General features: G+C 39.8%; 1 protein-coding gene across 6 annotated transcripts in view; it reads left to right on the top strand.

Moving 5' to 3' along the window:
- Positions 1-14210, top strand: part of ARMC3 (armadillo repeat containing 3) — a 62994-nt gene extending 48784 nt beyond the window's left edge. For 5 of the 6 annotated variants that reach the window (XM_030264523.4, XM_030264525.4, XM_030264520.4 and 2 more), the window contains 5 exons: positions 320-420; positions 4482-4550; positions 9750-9938; positions 12363-12525; positions 13971-14210. In XM_030264523.4, coding sequence (XP_030120383.4) covers positions 320-420; positions 4482-4550; positions 9750-9938; positions 12363-12525; positions 13971-14171 — 723 coding nt within the window. In that variant the 3' untranslated portion in view covers positions 14172-14210. The remainder of the gene's footprint in view (positions 1-319; positions 421-4481; positions 4551-9749; positions 9939-12362; positions 12526-13970) is intronic. The other variant, XM_032746641.3, reaches the window with a different exon arrangement.
- Positions 14211-20516: the final 6306 nt, after the last annotated feature.

The following is a 20516-nucleotide window of genomic DNA, read 5'->3' as shown; positions in this document are numbered from 1 at the left end:
TTGAAAATTCCATCCTATGTTGTAAAACCTTCAGAGGCAGGAACATTTCCTTATTCTGGAACTGTTTGGAATGCTTCAAACCAATAACTACAAGCTGAAATATTTATAAACAATATTTTCTAAGAAAAATTGATGAAGAAAATTCAAATTTAGAAGAAAATAATTTCAGATATTTTGAATAGCTTTATAAGTTCTTACACAATCTTTGGTTTAGGATTAGGAATTTTAAATTACTCTTTAAATATATTTTAAATATATTTTTTATTCTGCATCTTTAACTGAACAGAAAACCTTATATTTTATGCTAATTTTCTTATAGATAAAACATGGAGGGAAATTTTTGTCTTTGGAAGAACTAAGCAAGCAAGAGCTTACTGACCGTCGGGAAATAATCTTCATTAATGCTAAACCCCGAGAAAAGTGAGTCATGTTAGATCTACTAGCATTTGATGTAATAGCTCGTCTTTTTAATGGTTTTCACTGTTCCAATGCAAAATCTACCTATCTATCCGTCTATCTATCTATCCACACACACACACACATAAAAATAGAGACATATATTTTATTCCCAGCACAGAGCTTTTATGTCCTAGGAGGCAAAACATTCATATTTTATAAAATAAGAATTTGGAAAATAGCTTATTCAGTTGAGTTTCTTTATTTATCTTAGCCTCGAAGACTCGTTCATTTAACACTCTTTGATTCCTGATGATTGGACACCCAGTGTTTTATTAGTTTTAACAAAGCTTGTCATCTGCTGTAATAATTATGTCATCTGAGCTGAATGTCAACATTCGACAATGAAAGCTATTATTTGATGGTCCTCTTGTACAGACAAATGCGTGGAATTTTAAGCACATCATTCCAAGGGGTGGGACAAAGCCAAGCATTAAGCTCTCAGGCTTGATAAAGAACCTGTGTCCATTTCTTCTCTGTTTAAGTTGAAGCCAGCCTAACAAATCTTCTTAGATTTGAATGCAGGAAATTGGTATTGGGCTTGTTTAACTGGGAGCCATTTCCTGTAAACAGTCTCACAGATCAAAGATCGCTCTACCAATACTTTGCAAGTCCAAAAACTTCTTCTCTGTCAACACATCACATATTTGGGTTACAGTATGATTAGCTTCCCTTTTAAGCTTGTGTATGGCAACATAAAGATGTCTGGGGATATCTGACAAATTGGACTTCCATGCTCTCTGTTGATCCCTAGAGCTGTCTCTAACTATCAGGTCTTCATTCTTTGACTTTAATACAGCGTTGCTTTTGCACGTTAGCAGCAGCCTTACTGCCCAGTTACTTTTGTGTTCATCATTGAGCATTCTCAGAAATAAAAAAGGGTTCTAGCACAGGAGCTGGCAGGGCTCACTGGTAGAGCTTTAAACCAGCCTGGAAGGGGGAAGGGACAAAGCCAGGCTGGCCAGTGATGAGCGATGGGATGGTGTGTCAGTAGGTGAGGAAAGGAGCACTAACAGGATCCTTCAATCTGCCTCAGGAGGTGCTGGCTGCAATGCACCACACCTGAAATGTGTCCACACTGATGCACCCAGCATGAGGGACAAACAAGGGGAATCCAGGCTTTGGCCCAGTCCCAGAGGTTTGACATCACTGGCAGAAGTGAAACCTGGTGGGATGGGTCCTGTGCCTGGAGTGCCCTGTTGGATGGTTACAGGCTCTTCAGGAGGGACAGGCAGGGCAGGAGAGGTGGAGGGGTGGCACTGTGTGGAATAGAAGGGGTAGAATGTATGGAGCTCACAGCTGGCAATGGCACAGGTGAGAGCCCATAAGAGTCAAGGGACAAACAAATAATGCAGATGCCATCGTGGGAGTTCACTACAGACCTTTGGGACAAGACAGTGATGAATTGTTCTTTGAGGAACAAAGATACTCTTCCATGTCAACTGCCCTTGTCCTTATGGGACACTTCAACTTGCCAGAAATTAACTGGGAACATCACACAGCTGGTACAACCTGAGCCAGAAGATCCCTAAAAACCTGAATGACAACTTTACAGAACAGGCTTGGAAAGATGTTGATCTTGATCTACTCCTTGATCTACTCCTTGATCTACTCCTTGATCTACTCCTTGTCAACAGGGTGGATCTTGTGAGCAAGTGGAGATTGGAAGCCATTTTGGCCATAATGACCACAAAGAGATCAAGTTTAAAATCTCTATTAACAGAAGGAAAAATGCAAAAACCTTGACTCTGGACCTGAGGGGAGCAGACCTCAGACTGCTGAGGGAATTAGTGAGCAAGATCCTCTGGGAACATGTTTTTGGAGATGCTGGCATCTGTTAGTTGGTCACTTTTTAAACATCACCCACTGAGTGCACAAGAGCAGGCAATTCTCAAATGTCAGAAGTCAAGCAAGTGAGGCAGAAGGCCATCTTGGTTGAGCAGGAATCTTCTCTTAAAAATAAGGCAGTGGAAGACCTTGCCCAGTGGAAGCAAGGTCAGGTGACATGGGAAAAACACAGACTCTCTGCAGGCCATTGCAGGGAGAAAATTCACGTGGCCAAAGCTCAGCTGGCGTTGAAGCCAGCCAGAACTGTGGGGAACAAGAAAATGAGTTTTTTCAGGTATATTAATGGCAACAGGCAGTGTAAAAACAACGTTGTCCCATTACAGGATGAGGATGATCTCCTCACAAACACAGACAGAGACAAGGCAGAGGTCTTTGCCTCTGTCTTCAACAAGGATGATGGACCAAGGGTGTCCTGAGCTGTAGGACCATGACTGCAAGAGTGCAAGAGTGATCAACTCCCAGTCAACCCTGAAACTGTGCAGGATCTGCTCCAGCTGGATCCCTACAAATCTGCAAGGCCTAGTGGGATTCATTCAAAGAGCTGGATGATGTTATTGCACAACCTCTCTCGATGATTTCTGAGCAGTCTTGGGAATACAGAGAAGTCCCAGCTGACTGGAAGCGGTTGAATGTCCTGATTTTTATGCAGTGCGTGAAGAAGGATCCCAGAAACTACATGCCTTTTAATTTCACTTTACCAGTGCCTGGTAAAGTTATGGAGAAGATTATACTGGGAGATGTTGAAAAATACCTTAAAGACAGCACAGTCATTGGTCACACCCAGCACAGCTTCATGAGAGGAAAGTCCTGCTCATCAAACCTGATTTCTTTTTGTGACAAGGTAACCCCTGGGGTTGATCAAGGTGAGCCAGCTGATACAATGAGTTCTTTAGATTTCAGTAAAGCTTTCAATGCTGTCTCTCTCAGAGTCCTTCTGCACAAGATGTCCAGCTGGATAAACTCATCATGTGAAGGGTGAGCAGCTGGCTCATGGGTTGGACACAAAGGGTTACAGTGAATGGGGTGACCTCAGATTCGTGACCTGTCACTGGGGGGTTCCACAGGGTTCCATGCTCAGCCCTGTGCTCTTCAACAGCTTCATCAATGACTTGGACCCAGGACTGGAAGGGCCACTAAGCAAGTTCACAGACGATACAAAACTGGCAGGAGCTGTTCACTCCCTGGAAGGAGACTCCCTTGTTGAGAGACACCTCAACAAATCAGAGGTCTGGGCAATCACCAACCATTGAAGCTCAACATGGGAAAGTGCCAGATTCTGCACCTGGGATGGGGCAACCCTGGGTGTACAGACAGACTGGAGAATGAGAGGCTGGAGAGCAGTGCCATGGAAAGGGACCTGGGGATCCTGGTCCATGAGCCAGCAGTGCCCTGGCAGCCAGGAGGGCCAACCCTGTCCTGGGGGACATCAGGCACAGCAAGGCCAGCTGAGCAAGGGAGGAGATTGTCCTGCTCTACTCTGTTCTGGTGCGGACTCACCTCAAGTGCTGGGGGCAGTTTTGAGCACCACAGTGTAAGAAAAATATTAAACTATTAGATACCATTTAAGGGGGACCATGAGGATGGTTAAGGGCATTGAGGGGAAGCTGTGTGAGGAATGGCTGAGGTCACTTGGTTTGTTCAGCCTGGAGGAGACTGAGGGGAGACCTCATGGCAACCTACAATTTCCTCATGAGGTGAAGAAGAGGGTCAGGCAGACCCTCTGTGGTGATCAGTGATAGAATCCAAGTGAATGGCCTGAGGTTGTGTCAGCGGAGGTTTGGGTTGGATATTAGGAAAAGAGGGTAGCTGGGCACTGGAACAGCTGTCCAGGGAAGTGATCACAGCACCAAGCCTGACAGAGTTCAAGAAGGATTTGGACAATGCTCTCAGGCACATGGCATGACTCTTGGGGATGATTCTGTGCAGAGCCAGGAGTTGGATATGATGATCTTGATGGGTCCCTTCCAACTCAACATATTATGTCATTCTGTGATTCCATACTTCATTTTTGATCCTTGAATTAATGTGTGGTTTATTAGTACTTATGTTATTTCTTTCACTTATATACCACCTATGAATAGATTTATTGTCCTTTAAAATCCAAACTCCATTTTCAAAGCTTCACATGCAAATATTAACTCTGCAAACAAATGCAAAAATATCTTTTTCTGTTTCAGTATTGTAGTACAAAAGGTACAAGATGTATCACCGTCTGTTTCAGAAAGAAGCAGCAGAGAAAAATCAAGGTATGGTTCTCAGATTTACTAGTTGTAAATGTTGTGTTATTGCTGTAACGCTAGAAATAGAAGTTGAGAAAATAGTGACAGATAGTTTCTGAATGGAGTACAAATACCTAAACACGATGTTAAATATATTTTTGGAGTCTTTCTGTCACCTCCTATTTGCAGTAATTTTCCTTTGTCTATCTTAGTGATTATTTGTCCTCTCTTCCTATGCTGTATTTGAACAGCTCAGACTTACTTGCTCTTTTTTTTTTTTCCTTCATTATCCCTTGGAAGCAGTGAAATACTGCAATTTTACAACCTAACAACCAAGACACAGGGAAATTACAGCAGAAGTTCCTTCTCAGTTTAGAACCTAAACCCATAAAATGTTCCTACACTGCCTACATGCTTCCTTATTTCTAGATTAAATCTCTTCCAGTACAGTTGATGGATGACTAAAAGCTGAGAAGGGTGTGCTCAGAACTGTCCTGATTTTTTGACAACTAGCCTAAAAATGCTTCACTCTTGCAGCACTTGTCCTGATCCATATGATACACTAGGCACAGTGCTGCAGTCTGTCTCTTCATACCAAGTAGATCAGAATGTCTACTCTTGTAGTGGAAAATTGACTTCTTTCTTTTACAGAAAGAGGATTTGAGTCTGTCCCTCACACCTGCAGACAGCTGACCACAAGATATTTGGGGTTTAGCAGTCTCTTTGTGGTTTGTTGTGGCTGATCACTAACTATGAGGTGTAACGAACAGGGCATTTTACTTGAGCTGTTCAGGTACTTAACTCTCCTTACTCTCACCAAGACCAGGTTTTTAGTCCTTGTCTAATATAAAATGCTTAACCTGTAGTTTGTTCCTGTGGAATGAAACTCAGCCCAGCTGCCCTTCCTGTAAAACAGCAGCACAGTTATGACCACAACAGTGCCTTCTGTAGAAGGCAGGTCTGCATGCCTGGTTCCAGGGGAATCCAAAAGCAGTCCAAACAGAGCCTCCTTGCCACTGATGGAATGGTCTCTAGCTCTTGATAGGAATGTGATACAACCTAAAACTGTCCTTGGCTTTTCTGTTAGCTCACTTAGTGAGCTGACCGTTTATCATGCTGGCTTCTGTGGGTCCCAGTCCTGACTTCCTAATTTTCCTTTCTTTATGCTACAGGGAGTCTTGGCAATGGCTAAGGGCTGTGAGTTCTAGCCAGTGATGAAAATTATGAAATGTGAAGTGCTGCAGGGTTGGAGAAAAAGGAGAAATGGTGTGTCTGTTGTAGGAGCTGATGTACTGTGTTTTCAATTTTTATTTTGGAGCTCATTCATTAACTGATACCCTACTGTCTGTACAGGTGTTTTATTGACAGAGATAACGGCTGATGTTTGACACTGCTTGTCTATTTCTGTGTATGTTTGCATCTACACTTAACAAATGAAATGTGCAGTAAGAAAATCAAGACAAAACTGAAACCTGTTTGTGATTTCAATAATTCAGTAGTATCTCCAATAGAGGAAAATCAGAAGTTGCCTGGACTATGGTGTTCACTCAGCAAAAGCAGCACTAGAGAAAAAGTCTTAAAGTATTATACATTGATTTATATTTGAATTTGTTTAGAACAGACATGCAAATTATTGACAGATAATAATTATTGACTGTGAATGTTTGAGGTTTTGACTTAAATCAGGACCCAAATTGTCAGATTAGTCTATCCAAAAGTTATTAACTTACAAGGCAGACATTCCCATTTGACTAGTTATTTGGACTGCAAGCACTTCTGAAATTCAGTTTAAATCATTTTATAGTAGATACCTGGAATGGATTGTATCAATTGCATTGTGGAAGGTTCCTGTTTCAGGATGCACCAGAGTAGATACAACAGCTTGAGTGCCTTAGGAGGCTTCTCCCAGCTTCTGCCTCCTTCCAGGTCCTCCTGCTGCCCCCACATGCCCTGCTCATGACCCGCTGTGCCTATGCCAGTTTAGTCAAAGGGAGCAGAGGCAAGGGGAGATGCTGAGCCCCAGGTTTTTTTTCACTGCTCCAGTGGGGAGTTCCTTCACCTTGGAAGATGCTCTAGAGTCATAGGCCATTTTGTATAGTCTCAGGAGCTGGGAGACCTGTTCTGACATGATAATATATTTGTTTATTACAGTGTGTGATGAGGATACACTTGGACAGTTGCTTTCTAATGCAATTTATATCACTTACAGTGTAAATGACTGCTCTGTTGGCAACCATAACTCCTTTGAAAAGCATAAAATTTTCTTTAGGAAAAACAAATACCTGACTCAATTTCCCATAGTAAACCTTGGAGGGGTACAAGGACTCCTTTCTTCAAGTATGAAGTAATTGCTTTTGAATGTCATGATCAAGTTCTATGATTTATAACCCCATTGTCATTCATTTTGAATCCATAATTCATACATCATTATTATTATTAATTTCTGAGATATATGGGAGTTACTTGAAGGTCAGTAGCTCACTCCAAGTCTCAAGCATGCTTAGACTTTTTCCTATGTATTTTTTCCCTTGATAATATATTTCTGTTCATCATTATTTTGCAAAGTACTACTGAACACTGTTTAAAATCATTGTTTTGAAAAAGTGATACTACTTTATATAAACCATAGTTGAAAGCCAAGAGAATGGGCAGTTGTAATTGTCTGCTGGAAATGTTTCAATTAGATGTGAAGAAGTGCCTGGCTGATAGTTTGACATATATTTTCATTGACAGCAACATTTTTAATCAGGCAATTTAATACCTGATATACACACTGATTGGGCTAAAAAATTGTATTTAATGTAGACTAATAAATGTGTATTTATTCCATCTTATGTTTCAGTACTGCATTTAGAGAAATACTTCCCAATGCTTGTTGTTCCTTTTCAGAAGAGAACCAGGGCATTTAAGCTATGCAAAATGGGAAGGAAAATAGGTGTCATGGCTGCTTTTTGATGGTAGACTATTGTATTGACTGCCTTCTTTCTCCAGCTTCCTCCAGCCGTCCTCTGGTGACCTGTTGGACTCTTGTACTAAAGTCGCAAAGAATCAGAAACAGCTTGGAGACTATTAAAGTGCCACGAGCTCTCCTTTGCAATATTCCTCTGCTTTCACAGCAAGCAGTCTCACAACTAGAAAGACAGCTCTGAGAAATGAGAGTGATTTTTTTCTGATGTCACAAATTCCCACTGGCAAGAAAATGGGGATTAAAAAAAGAGGGCAGGAAAAAAGACAGTACAAGTCTCCTGTAGAGGTTACTAGTTATTTTATAGCACTGAGTTGTAAGACAGCAGTGCCACAGTTCCTTATGAGATAAAGATTAGACAGATATGATGAGCTGAAGAGCTGAGGAGTAAGACAGAAACAAGTGTGGAAGGCAACCTTAAATCACCTATTCCACCAAGGAACACAACCTGAGAGAAATAAGCAGAAGCAAAAAACCCAAACAAATCACTGTTCAAACCCATCTCAGGTGTTTTGTTCCTGCAAATTGGAAGGGAGGAGAGTAAGTGTGATTCTAGAGTAATTTCAATGGTTACAAATAGGAAACAAATTCTCCTATAGCACTGTAATTTAATGGTGCACTTCTCATAGAGACAATGAAGTACTGGGAGGATAGAAGATGAGAAGGGGGAAAAGGGCAAATGGTGGAGAAGCAAGAATTATAGCATTTGTAAATGTTGTTCTTTTAAAAACCTCCTGAACTGGACACCAGAGAGTTGGGAATAATTCAGGATTTTTAAAACGTGGTATTTTTAACCATAATGTATAAGCGGATAAATGGATAAGGAGATAGCTATTTAATCTAGCATTATAAGGTTCTCTGGCTATAGTTAGATAGAGTCAAATTAGATAAAGAAAACTGTTTGTCTGCTTTTTTCCAAGTGTAAGTGTAATTAATAACCAGAACAGTTTATTTAAGAGAGTGGTGAATTTTCTATAATTTAAAGATTAAATCTTAATTGGTTATCCTTCTAAAATAATGTGCTTTGTGACACCTATTTAAAGGGCTTTTTGTGACTATGGTAAATCTCAATAGGTTAAAGAAAAGTTTGCAAAGTATTCTGAAGACAAATTGCTTGAATTCAACTACTGATAATGATGTATGCCCTTTTGCTTTGTTCAATGCCTTCCATCTTAAGAGTGCTATTCATAGTATAACTTTTAAGAATAATTTGAAGAGCATGCAATAATGATAGTGTGTCTTGGAGCCATGTACTCTAGTGGTCCTTTATTTCTTTTTTTTCTTTTTCCTTCCAAGATCACCAGAAGTATTACAGATTTTAAAAAATAATCCAGAACTGTTAAATTGAAAAAAGAAATTTTGTTTATTTCATAGTAAAAGTTTTCAGGATCTACACTGAGAAAAGGCACAATGCTTACAAAACACTAGTTTCATGTGTTCCCACAAATGAAAGATCCTAAACTGTATAGCTCTTAATAATACCTCTGGTAAAATAATGATTTTATAGTTGCTGCATAACTTGTCAAATGTGCAGTATTTAATTTAAGCAGAACAGTAATTTCATTTATACTTCTGCTGGGTGCTTAAGATGCCTGTTTAGGATTGTAGTCATTTTTCAGATCCCAAGCATTAGTAAAATATGAAGCATGTGCAATGAAAAAGAGTCAGCTAAAGCACAGACTTATTGTAAAATCTTTCTCTGACAAGCCATGCTGTAATTTGCATAATGCTTGAAGTACCTGAACTTGCAAGTACAGAGGCTGTCTTTTGGAATGTCCTGTCAAGATTTCAGCTGTGCTTTTGATACCATTTTTTCCTTTATTTGAAGATCAGATTTTTATCAAGTAAAAACTCATTGGAATTCATGGTTTTTATTTCATATCCATACAAAACTAAACCATAACTAAAAATATGCTCTATATGTATCTAGTAGGTAAGTAAGTGTCTCCTTCTCCTCTATATAATCCATACATGGGAAAGGCATATCAGAGCCATTAACTAAAAATAAAATGAGACTTGACATTAATATGGAGCTAGTGGCATTTGTTCCTAACTACCTCCTGTGGGCATGTTCCACAAGTGTTCTCTACAGCTTTGTAGATTTTGGATATTTGTTACCAAGAGAAAAGATGTCTCTTACCTTCCACCTCTCCGTAGTCAACTTGTCTAAATGTCCTGCTGGCAACTAATGTATTTGAATTTTAACTTTAGAGAATGCAGTATTCTAAATAAGTGTATATTTTTTTTTTTTTCTGTGTAAGAAAAGGGAAGGGGAAAAAAGAGGAGGAAAAATCAAAAGAAGTTATTCAAGTTACACCTACAGTCCAGGAGGAAATAAGTTCCCATTGGCTACCACCACCTGACTTCATTTTAATGGATTACATTAATGATGCTTCTAAAACAATTCTACCACTAACAACTACCCGGGAACAAGTTGTGGCTCTTGCACAGTGAGTACCAAATTGTATTTCCATAAGCTGAACTGGTAAAATAACTGTTTTCTTATCCAAAGTCAACTTTTTCAAAATAGTTATTTTCCCATGCTTAAGTGGAATCCAAATCAGCTTTGGCCCAGAATGCTGACATATTTATATTTTAATCTTATTGTTTCTAATTTTCTTGCAATTAATTTAATATATTTTAAAATAAAGTATCACTTGCAACAAAAGAGTATAAATTTATCATTGAAAAAATATTCTCATAGACAATTTCAGGTTATTTTTCACATTTATACATCTGTACTGATTCTTTCCAGTGAACACATCAGCTGTATATAGCATCTAAATAATCAAAGAGCCCCAGAGTCCCAGGTTTTGCAAAGCTTAAAAACATGGTTAGAAGCCAAACCTATTAGTCAAGATGGTTTCAAGTTACATATACCATGTCTGTTCTTTCTCCTACCATCTTTCCTGCCTGCTTGGTTTTGGACCCCCTTGGGACAGCAACTCTCTTGTATTTTGTTTTCTATAGAGCTAAAAGCATGGGACAAGTTTTCTAACATAGCTTTTAAGTGCTGTTGTAATTAATATCCTGATAATTAATAGTGTCAGAATATTGCAATAGTCCTGCACAGACTGTTGATATCAATGTGTGATTAATTGGTTACACTGACTGCTGGGCACCAGTCACTGTCACCTCCAAGCAGTGTGTCTGTTTCCATCTTCTCCATAGTTTAACCTTTATATCTTAGCAGTTTCCAGGCTGCCCCCTGAATCTGGAGAGTCTGGCATCAGATCCCACTTACTTTCACAAAATTTGTTACTTTTACTATCTCTCATTTTTAATGAAGTCGTCTAATGTGATATGAGGAATGAATTTTCCATTGATTGCAGAATTTGACAGGACAGATACTCATCCTTAACTATCCAGCTGTATATAAATCATGCTGCCTTCCTCAAGGTGGAATGCATAAAACTCTCTTACAAATCCACTCTTCTAACACACCAGTGAAATACTTACAGACACACAACCCAGTGAAACAATCATGGGAAATTTAAGTAGGTTGTTTTAAAATGTGGGCGTTTTTCTGTCTGTGTTCCATTTCAGGTGCCTGCCTGCATAGCATGTGTTAAATAGGGAGCTGGGGAGAAGGCAGCGGCAGCATCCCTCAGCAGCCTGGCAGCCTGGCTGGAGTTCCTCCTGTGGAACTGGGGAGGAGGTCAGGCTAGCTGAGGGGCCATCAGTAATGCTGGATGTCTCCTTTGGAACAAGCACAGCACACCTTTGTGCAGTGGTGATCACGCTGGCTGGGGCAGCATTGCTGTCCTTAATGAGGGCTGGCCACAGGCACACTCAGCACAAGGGACTGCCTCGAGCCCCACACTTTCTCAGCTTCACCCAGTAATTCCCAGCTTTGAGATACCCTGTCTGACACCCTTGGTGATAGCTCCCTGTGCCCATGCTATTGAAACCAATGCTTCCTCAACTCTAAATTTTGAGAAGTGAGGCCTTGGAGGTTGCCATGCTTGTGCTGGGCAGAGGAACGTGTTCACTGCTTCTACAGAGGAGGGGATGCAGGTTTTAGCTCCCTGTCTGAAGCAATGGCTTGTGATTTTCATGTCAGCTCTGCAACATCTTGTCCATAGTGAGAGACCTCAATAACCCTTGTGCCTATGGCTGAGACACTGAGGTGGAATAAAGGTCTTTACATACAGTGATGTGCACAGGGGAGATGAATGTGTGTGTATTACAAACCAGAGCTTGGTCCTGTGTGTGCACAGTCCTCCAAAAGACATGTTTTTGGCAGAGCTTGCACTAACAGGAGTTTTGATCTGTTTCTGAGCCATTTGTTTAAATGGATAAATACCACTCACCCCCAAAATACTGGCTTCAATATAAGAAAGCACATGTAGAAGATAAGTACTTTCAATTAATACAGCTGCTTTTCTATGTTGGGATCATTACCTATGGCTTTATTTTTGTCATACGTATTCTCATGCATTTATTACTATTTCAAACAAATGATAGGTCTGCAGATTGCAATATTTAACTCACCTAATCTGTTACCTGTAAACATGACCATCAGTTTCTGTAATGACTTTCTCAGTAATTATTGATGACTTTTTCTGAGGACTTTGTGCTTATACTACACCTCTCCAGAATCTCTGCTTTTGCACCTTGGTTTAGGTCTGTGACAAATATGAATTACCTGAGTTATGGTTATTTGTATTTATCAGTAAGCATATTTAAAATGCCAGTTATTAAATAAAAATAATTAAGCAAAAGTAGAAAAAGTATTACAGTCCTAAAGGTCTTACACCTTACACTCTTATTGCAGTCTTACACTTCTCGCTTGTATGCATTTGTGCTACATTTTTGCAATAAATACAAGAGGAATTATAGATTTAATTGATCCCACTATGCATTTGGAACAGGTTTGTTGCAGACAAGATGGGTGGCACGGTTGTAAGAGAGCAACTACATAACTTCTGCTGGGAACTTGACATGAGTGAAACAGAATTTGAACTGAAAAGCAACATTGTGCCTATTGCGAAAATCAAAAGAGGGACGTTCTATCACAGAGCCTTACTTTTCAAGGTACATTATCATTTATTTTGCAACATAACATATTATTGTTAAATAGATAATCTAAAGTATATTTGCATAAGTATAATACATTATTTATATTAATGAAAAATCTTTTGTATACAGTTTCATAATTTTTCAACAGCAAAGCTGATTTCCCAGTGAATGAAAGCCAGCATTGCTTCTTTCTGTAAACATTCTTGTTGTCATTAAATTGTCTTAAGTGATATCAGCAGAATACTTGATAAATGGCAAAAAGCCAAAGAATTTGATTTGGAGTCAAAATATTTCACATTTTTTGTAAACTGTAAAATATTGAATTATGCAGCTTCCTTCTTTTTCCATGCTGCAAATGCAGACTTGTTGAGACAATTTTTATTTGGTATCTATCCAGTATTCCAGGATAGTATATAACAGCTTCTATGGTCTAGTTTCTTAGAAGAAACTGTGAAGTTTTATTTCTTCTTTCTTCATATGAAGATGTATTGGTGCAGCCCGATTATCTGCCCCATCCTTTTTCCTTGGCTGGATTTTTATCTTTCTTGAATGGAAAGAAACAGAGAAACAAGGGCCTAGCACACTAAAGAGGAAGGACCTAAGAAAGAGTACACAGGAGAAAGAGTATGACCGTAAATTTATGGTATCCATAGGGAGAGAAAATTTCCAACTTGTTTTATGACATTCTGAGGGTGTGAATTATGCTCCACTGTCCTAAGAAACTTTTGTAGGGAAAGGTCATCTCTCTTAAAGCCACAGCACTCTAAGCAATGGGTATCTGTCCATTTGTTGCAAGTTAAAAATCTTCCAGGATTTTATTCCGTCACAGCAGATGTGTGTTGAAAAAGCAGTTTGGTAGCTGGAAACCATTATGGAAAACATTATGGAAACTGTGATAGTGCAGTCCAGAGGAAAGGCAGGTGTTTCATCTAGCAGACACTTGCCTCACATTTCATTGCTTCCCACATTTCCAGGGCTGAAAAGCAAGGAGTGTGCTTCAGAGTGAAGCAACAGTCCTAAAGTAACACTGATAAAAATGCTACATTTTTACACTTAATATTTCATATGTGTGCAGTGTGCCTATACCTCATTGCTTGAATATACTTCAAAATTTTGTTCAGAAGTAAGTCTTCCAAGTAGACAAAAAACATTGCTGGGTACTGTGGGTGTTGCACTTTATTTGAGATCTGAAGGACTGGCTGATAAATGTGTCACTGTTTGAAAAGAGTTAAAATGAATATTTTTCATGTTGTGCATAAGATATTCGAGAAATAACATTTAAAAGCCTACACTTTCTATGCAAAACCAACAATAAAGGTTTGAAGTTTGGAACACTTGAGAAATTTATGAAGTCTGAAAGGCTCTAGGCCTTTCAGGTGTTGGTTTTGGGTTTTAAGCATCACTGGGCCTTGCTGTATATCACAGAAGCTGCATGAATGAACTTTTTCTTTCTTTTTTAGGTGATAGCAGACAGAATTGGCATTGGCTGTAGTTTAGTTCGTGGCAAGTATAACAGAGCTTGGAATGAAGTTCAATTGGTTGAACACTCTCCCAAAGGGCTTCTGCTTCCTCCTCAAGAGTATGTTGTAGATCTAATGTTTGAACCAGGCCGTTTGCTAAAACAAGGAAGTGCAAAGGCTGATCAATACAAATGTATTTAATCATTTTCATGAATTTCACCAAAATAAATATTTTAAATGTGTTTGCTGTGCTGTATTTATGAAACATGAGGGGGTTCATATCCAACTATCAAAAAGAAGCGTATCTGGTATGTTGCTTTAAAGGTTTAATTAAATGTGGTTTTCATATCTAGCTTCAGTGTTTAGAAATCTTGTTAATTTTTTGGTAGTATTTTAAGACTAAATTGCAAAACTACAGATTAAAATTTGGTAATCAATAATATTTTGTGTGTGCTAAGATTACAATGCTCATTAAATAGGTTCAATACAAATACAGCATATTCTTTTTTTTTTTTTAATTTTCCTTCAAACTTATAGGAATTTCATGTCCATAAAGCAAAAAAAAGTGACATCTGATGAAATGACAAGACACCTAAAAACAGCTGGACAATTTTTGTGTGAAATAACCAAAGAACTAAGAACTAGAGCTACAATAACAGTATACTTTCATCCTCTGTAGAAAAAATAATTCCATTTATATTTCTTAGAACTTGGCAGAGTTAATATTTACAGATAATAGGATACTCTGGATGAAAGTATATACTGTTTGTCCTGGCACAGGAAAGACAGATGATTGGTAAGTTAGTGCTTGTGATCTGTTTAAATTCTTTATTTTTGACTTGAAGATAAAATGGACTCCGAGAAGTCAGCAGTTTCAGACAGAGAATTTGTATTTCTTGCAGTCTTGGGTAACGTGGTGCTGCTGAAGACTGGCAGCGCGTTTAAGAGAGGTAAAACACAGGCTAGAACACTCTGGCAAACACTTCCTGGTGAAACTGTCAGGAATGTACTGGAATATTCAGAGAGCACCACTATCAATTGAGTTTACTGTGGAAAACTGAGAGAACGTACTGTACAGCAATTAGGCCACTGCAGGCCTAACAGAACTGAATTTCAGTAGACCAGAACACCTACAACAAGGCATTTACTTCCAGCCTACCAAAAATGTGATTTAAAAATTTGGGGTCTGTGTTCTTTTAGGTTTTTAATGTTTGTATAAGCACGGTCATTTGCCTTGATGCTTTGGTTGAGGAGGAGGTTTGTATCTGTTGTATTCATTACTGCTCACGAGCATGATCCCACCACTCCCTCTCCTTCCTCCTCTGACATGCAGCATGATTTCCTGGTAGGCCTTAGGGGAACATTTTATCGAAATTTATGTTGTAGATTTGCTTATATGGCCTCATGTTCATTTTTTTTTTAACCTTATGTTCAGCAGTCCCCTAGACATCAGAATGCATAAGAAATCTGGAAACAAAATGCAGGATGTGCTGGCAGAACTGAGAGAAAGGTGAGGGTGTGTTTCTTATTGCTATGTAGCAGGTAGGAGACTGATGGAAAGCCATATGATCTCACTGACAGGTGTGATTGGGTATAGAAACCCACAACTTTCAAAGTCCAGTAAATAGAAGCAAAATAAGAATTAATTTCCTGCTAGCTATCATTTTGTATAGTTTTCTTACATTGGAATTTCATTATTTTGTATTGGAAACATAATGTTAAAGTATGACTTACTGTGTTTGAGGAGGTCTTGAAAAGAAAGCAATTTCTGTTGTTTCTAAAAAAAAATCAATATAAAAAAATAGTCAAAATGCAGTTTTTCAAAATAAAAATTGGGAAATTTCTAGACATACAAGCTCACCTTACATAAAATAATTATCTAAACAAATAAAACTAAATACTATACCTTGCATTGTATAATGTGGAATTTGATGATCCAGAAATGTAGGATCCAAAAATGTTTTATGTCTTTCAGTTTTGAACTTTGTACTGTCTGAGTTCTGTCACTTCAAAATTGTAATGCACTTGGATGTCAGAATTAAGATATAGGCAGAATATAAACACTTCAATTAGAATGGTTACTTTGAAAACTGCACTTTGTCAAGTACATCAAGAAATTACACACTTTTTTATTTTATGTTAATCGGGGACCTGTAATTGTGTCCATGGCCTGGTAAAGAATCTCCCCACCCTTGATAAAAGCAGCTCAGCTCACACTCATTCCAGAACTGAATCAGAAAAACAAAATGTTTAAACATTTCTGCAGGGCTCAGCTGGGTGAGTATTCCCAGGACATGCCCAGCACACACCATTTGGCTTGGGCTGTGCCTGAGGGAATCGATCGCCTCCTTCATTTAAGGAGCAGATGGGGAAGAGCTCCTATTTCCTTTTACATAATAGTTCACTAGGCAGATCAGTCACACAGAAGGAGTCAGGCTTGATGCCTTCCTAAGCACGAACAAAACAGTCTGCAGCTACCTCATTGCAGGATCTGTTCTGGCCACTAAGCACTCTGCATCCTTTTTTGAAGATTTGCTGTCATGCAGAAAAGAATGCAGGATTAATAGACTACAGAAACAGAAAAGTTGAGCAGCCTCTTCAACTTAATATTTGGGACTAGCAATTAGGCTTTTCCTTTGGGAAAAAATAGTCTGGGTCTCCAGTATCCACTTCCAGAAATGTTCTTATATTTTACTGCCTAGACATGTAAACACCTACTGTAAAATGTAGAAACTGTACCCTACCTAGAACAAGATCCTCATATTTAGGTGCTCTCCTGCAAGGTGAAAAGCTGTCTTAAGCAAAGCTATTCAGAAGTAAGGTTCATTCCTCCAGAGCTGTAACCACCAGGCAGTGACACAGAAATGGGCCTCATGGCCAGCAGCTGTGCAGAATGAAAACCAAATGAGATGTGCTCTGCTTCTTGAAAGTGAGGGCATGTAAATGGTCGTCCCAGGACAGTGATGGGGACTGAAGATCCTGATTTGAATGAGGCACTCCCAAGTCATCCTCACTGCCGTGTCTGTGCTTCTGAGAGAAGCAGGCGTGAAGACTCTTTCCTCCTGTTCATAGGAACTGCCCAGCTTGGCATTGACTGTGCAGAAATAAAGTTCCCTGCTCAGTTCCTGCATGGTCTCTTCCAAGGCATGTGCAATTGACACACCACACGTGCACACATGAACACACACCGCTGCCCCCACTACTCATTAAAAAGAATTTTAGTTTTGATTTGGCATTGGAAAGCACAATGCTTAATATATAGCACATCTGCATATCAAGAAATACAAATCTGGACGGTGTTAATAAAAGGTCAGGTGTGATTCCTACCTGTCTGATGAATGTGAGTCAGTAAAGCAGCAAACCAAACTGATGGTGGTATCAATGGGATTTCAAGTTCCAGCAGAGGTTTTGGTATGAGAGAGTCTAATGGCTGGGCAAACCTCTGCTTTTGCTTGTTCTGTATGTCTGGGACCATTATGGCTAAAGGAGTAATTCCAGACTCTGCAGATGAGTTTTTGGCTGAGACCTGTTTCTGAGGGGTGGTTCTGGTAATCACCTCACTACAGAAGTGGACTTTTCTTCCCCCAGCGCGCACCGAGGCAGTACAGATTGCTGGCAGCAGTAGCTCTTCCATGTTTCTCTTCTGTTGCACTCAATCCTGAGCAGTAGGAACACTGAGGTTAACTTACACTTGTTTGTCTTTATGCTAGCAGGGAACAACTGCAGTGTAATTTATAGATTTGGGACATTGTCAGATGGTGTCTAATTACTCACTGCTAAACTAGAGCATTGACTTGACATCACTCCCTCAAACCTTGCACTCCCGTGCATGTAGAAATTGAAATGAAATCTTCCTCCAGGAAATCTCTATTGCTGATTAACTCTGGGTCATGAGAAGAATCCAGAGTTCTCAGAACAAAATACTTATTTATTTTCAGATGCAAGAGGAACTTTTGTCTGTTACTTTTCTCACTAAACTTGTCTTCAGGGAAAAACAAGTCTTTTATTAGTAAACATGGGCTTTGAATGGTGACATATTATTTCATCTACAGCTTCTTTGCATGGATCTGCACCTCTTCTACTACATGATTTATTTTTCTCTAAATCCAGCTCAATATCAACACCGAATGTCAGAATGAAAACTGCAGTGGCAGTAGATACTTCCTGGCCAGCATGTCAACGTAGTTAAGATAGAAAAATGCAATAAAACATTTATTATATTCATAGCCACCTTGCTGGTTTATACAAGGATCTTCCTCCCAACAACCCTTTGGCACTATCTATTTTCCTTCAGAAGACTGAAAAAAAAAAAAAAGACAAAAAAATCCCTATATAATTGGAATCCCAAACACATTGTAACAAAGTAGAAGAAGAAAGCATAAGAATGGACAGACAGACTCAAGCCAGGAGTCTATCCTTGAACGTAACCTATCTCCAACAATGGTCAGTATGGAGAAGGTAAAGAGTGTGGCTTAAATACATTTCTGCATTTCCAGAGTACTCTGCTAGGTTCAGCACTTCACAACTGAGGGGATTTCTGTGTGTCTAGGGATTTAGTAATACATTTACACTGAGGTGAAAATACATAACACAGATACACTTCTACAACCACCCACTGGCACATCCAGTACACAAACCCTCTAACTCTACAGCTGTACCACTGTACCTCCTTTCCTCCCAGGCAGCTGTACCTCATCCCAAATAGCACAGAGGGAAAGAACTGAAGGGCTCTGCTCTAGCACTGGCTGGGGCCTTTGTAATACAACTGTGTGTATGGGACATGGGACAGTTCACCAGAACTGCTACTAGAGCAGATCTTGGCAGATAAATTAACAGCTCTTTAGGCCTCTTAATGAGCTATTTTTCTATTGTACAAACACTGTCTCTGACACTGAAAGATACCAGAAATAGTGGAATAACTTTATCTGGTCTTCCTTGTCCACTGTCACCCAGGGAGAATTTAGAATTCACATACAAGTAGAGTATGCACAGGAATGAGTGAAACACAGCGGGGGAGAGACATACACGTACATACACACATACATGTGTCTTTGACCTATAAAAATGTTATTTTCAGGACATGGAAGCAATTGGAGTATTTGAGATACAATGAGCTAGTGAAAGCTTTTCTTTCATGAAGAGTGAGCTTATTTGCATGGTAATGAACCAGCTTGTTTTTCCAGCTCATTGATGTTTCACTGATATGCTAAGACACCATCTATGGAAACCTTGTACAAAGCATAATTGAAGCAAGTTCCTACTTGAAGTTGGATAGATGTTGAGGGAAGTACAGCAAGATGAGAAGAACAATCATATCAGAGTAGGCAGCAGATCCTGTTACTCATGCAGCCCTTTGCCCAGGCTACACCCACCTATTCAAATGCTGTCCACAACCAGCTCCCCTCCTGCTAATCCTACCTTGCAAGTCAGCACAGCAGACCCTGTCTTCCAGCAGACCAGATGCTTGGGATTTGCAGGATGTCTTTGCTTATTCTGGAATAAGAGACAGAAAAAGCTCTTCAGCAAGAGCTGTTAGCTGTTTGCTGCTGGTTTTCACTCGTCCATGCTGCATAAAAGTAACAAAACTCTCCCTAGGCTCCACAGGAACTAGTGTAAAATCTTTCCTTTTTGTGGTGCCAGTGTTGTGCAAGTTTGCTGTAAAATATGGTGCCAAGTTCTTGTGAAGCAGAAACTGCTCCTAAGTCACTTCATTCTTTTGTTGCAAGAAAGGTTGAGTGAACCACCCAACCAGAGACCTCAGTGCCTGCTGCTCCCACAGCTTGCAGTCTTGCTGTTCTCCATTTCATTGTTGCTTTATCTTACTGTTTCCAGGAGACATCCCTAGTGTGTCTGATACTCATCTCCTTTGTTTTCTCATCTACATCCTGTTGTGGTTTAACATCAACCATCAGGCCCACCCAGCCTCTCATGCACTCCTCCTCCTGTAAGTGGGGGAGAGAATCAGAAAATTCCGTTTAATAGGTAAAACAAAAGCTGCACATGCAATCAAAGCAACACTAGGAATTCATTCACCACTTCCCATGGCCAGGCAGGTGTTCAGCCATCCCCAGGAGAGCAGGGCATGTTAACAGTGACTCGGTCAGACAAACGGAATCACAGATCACAGAACCAGCTGGGTTGGAACAGACCTGAGGTCAGAGTCCAGCCTTGGAGCAGACACCACCAAGGCAGTTGGAGCATGCTTCTAAGTACCAGCTCCAGTCTTTTCTAAACACCAACAAGGAGTGGACCTCCACCAACACCGTAAAGGACATCACTCTGAATGTCCTCCCCCTTCCTTCTTCTCCCCGCTGTTTTATATACGGAGCATGATGCGATATGCTGTGGAATATGCCTCTGGTCACTTGGGGTCAGTGTCCTGGCTCTGTCGCCTCACAGGTTCTTGTGCAACCTCAGCCCACTTGCAGGTGGAGTAAGGAGCAGAAAAGGCCTCAGTGGTATGTAAGAGCTGCTCAGCAGTAACAAACACAGCCCCATGTTATCAACGTCTCCAGCACAAAACCAAAACACGGCCCCATACCAGCG

The sequence above is a fragment of the Taeniopygia guttata genome, chromosome 2 (genome assembly GCF_048771995.1).
Source record: "Taeniopygia guttata chromosome 2, bTaeGut7.mat, whole genome shotgun sequence".
Lineage (NCBI taxonomy): Eukaryota > Metazoa > Chordata > Aves > Passeriformes > Estrildidae > Taeniopygia > Taeniopygia guttata.
Note: the sequence above shows the minus strand (reverse complement) of the source record. Positions and strands in the feature narration are given on the sequence as shown.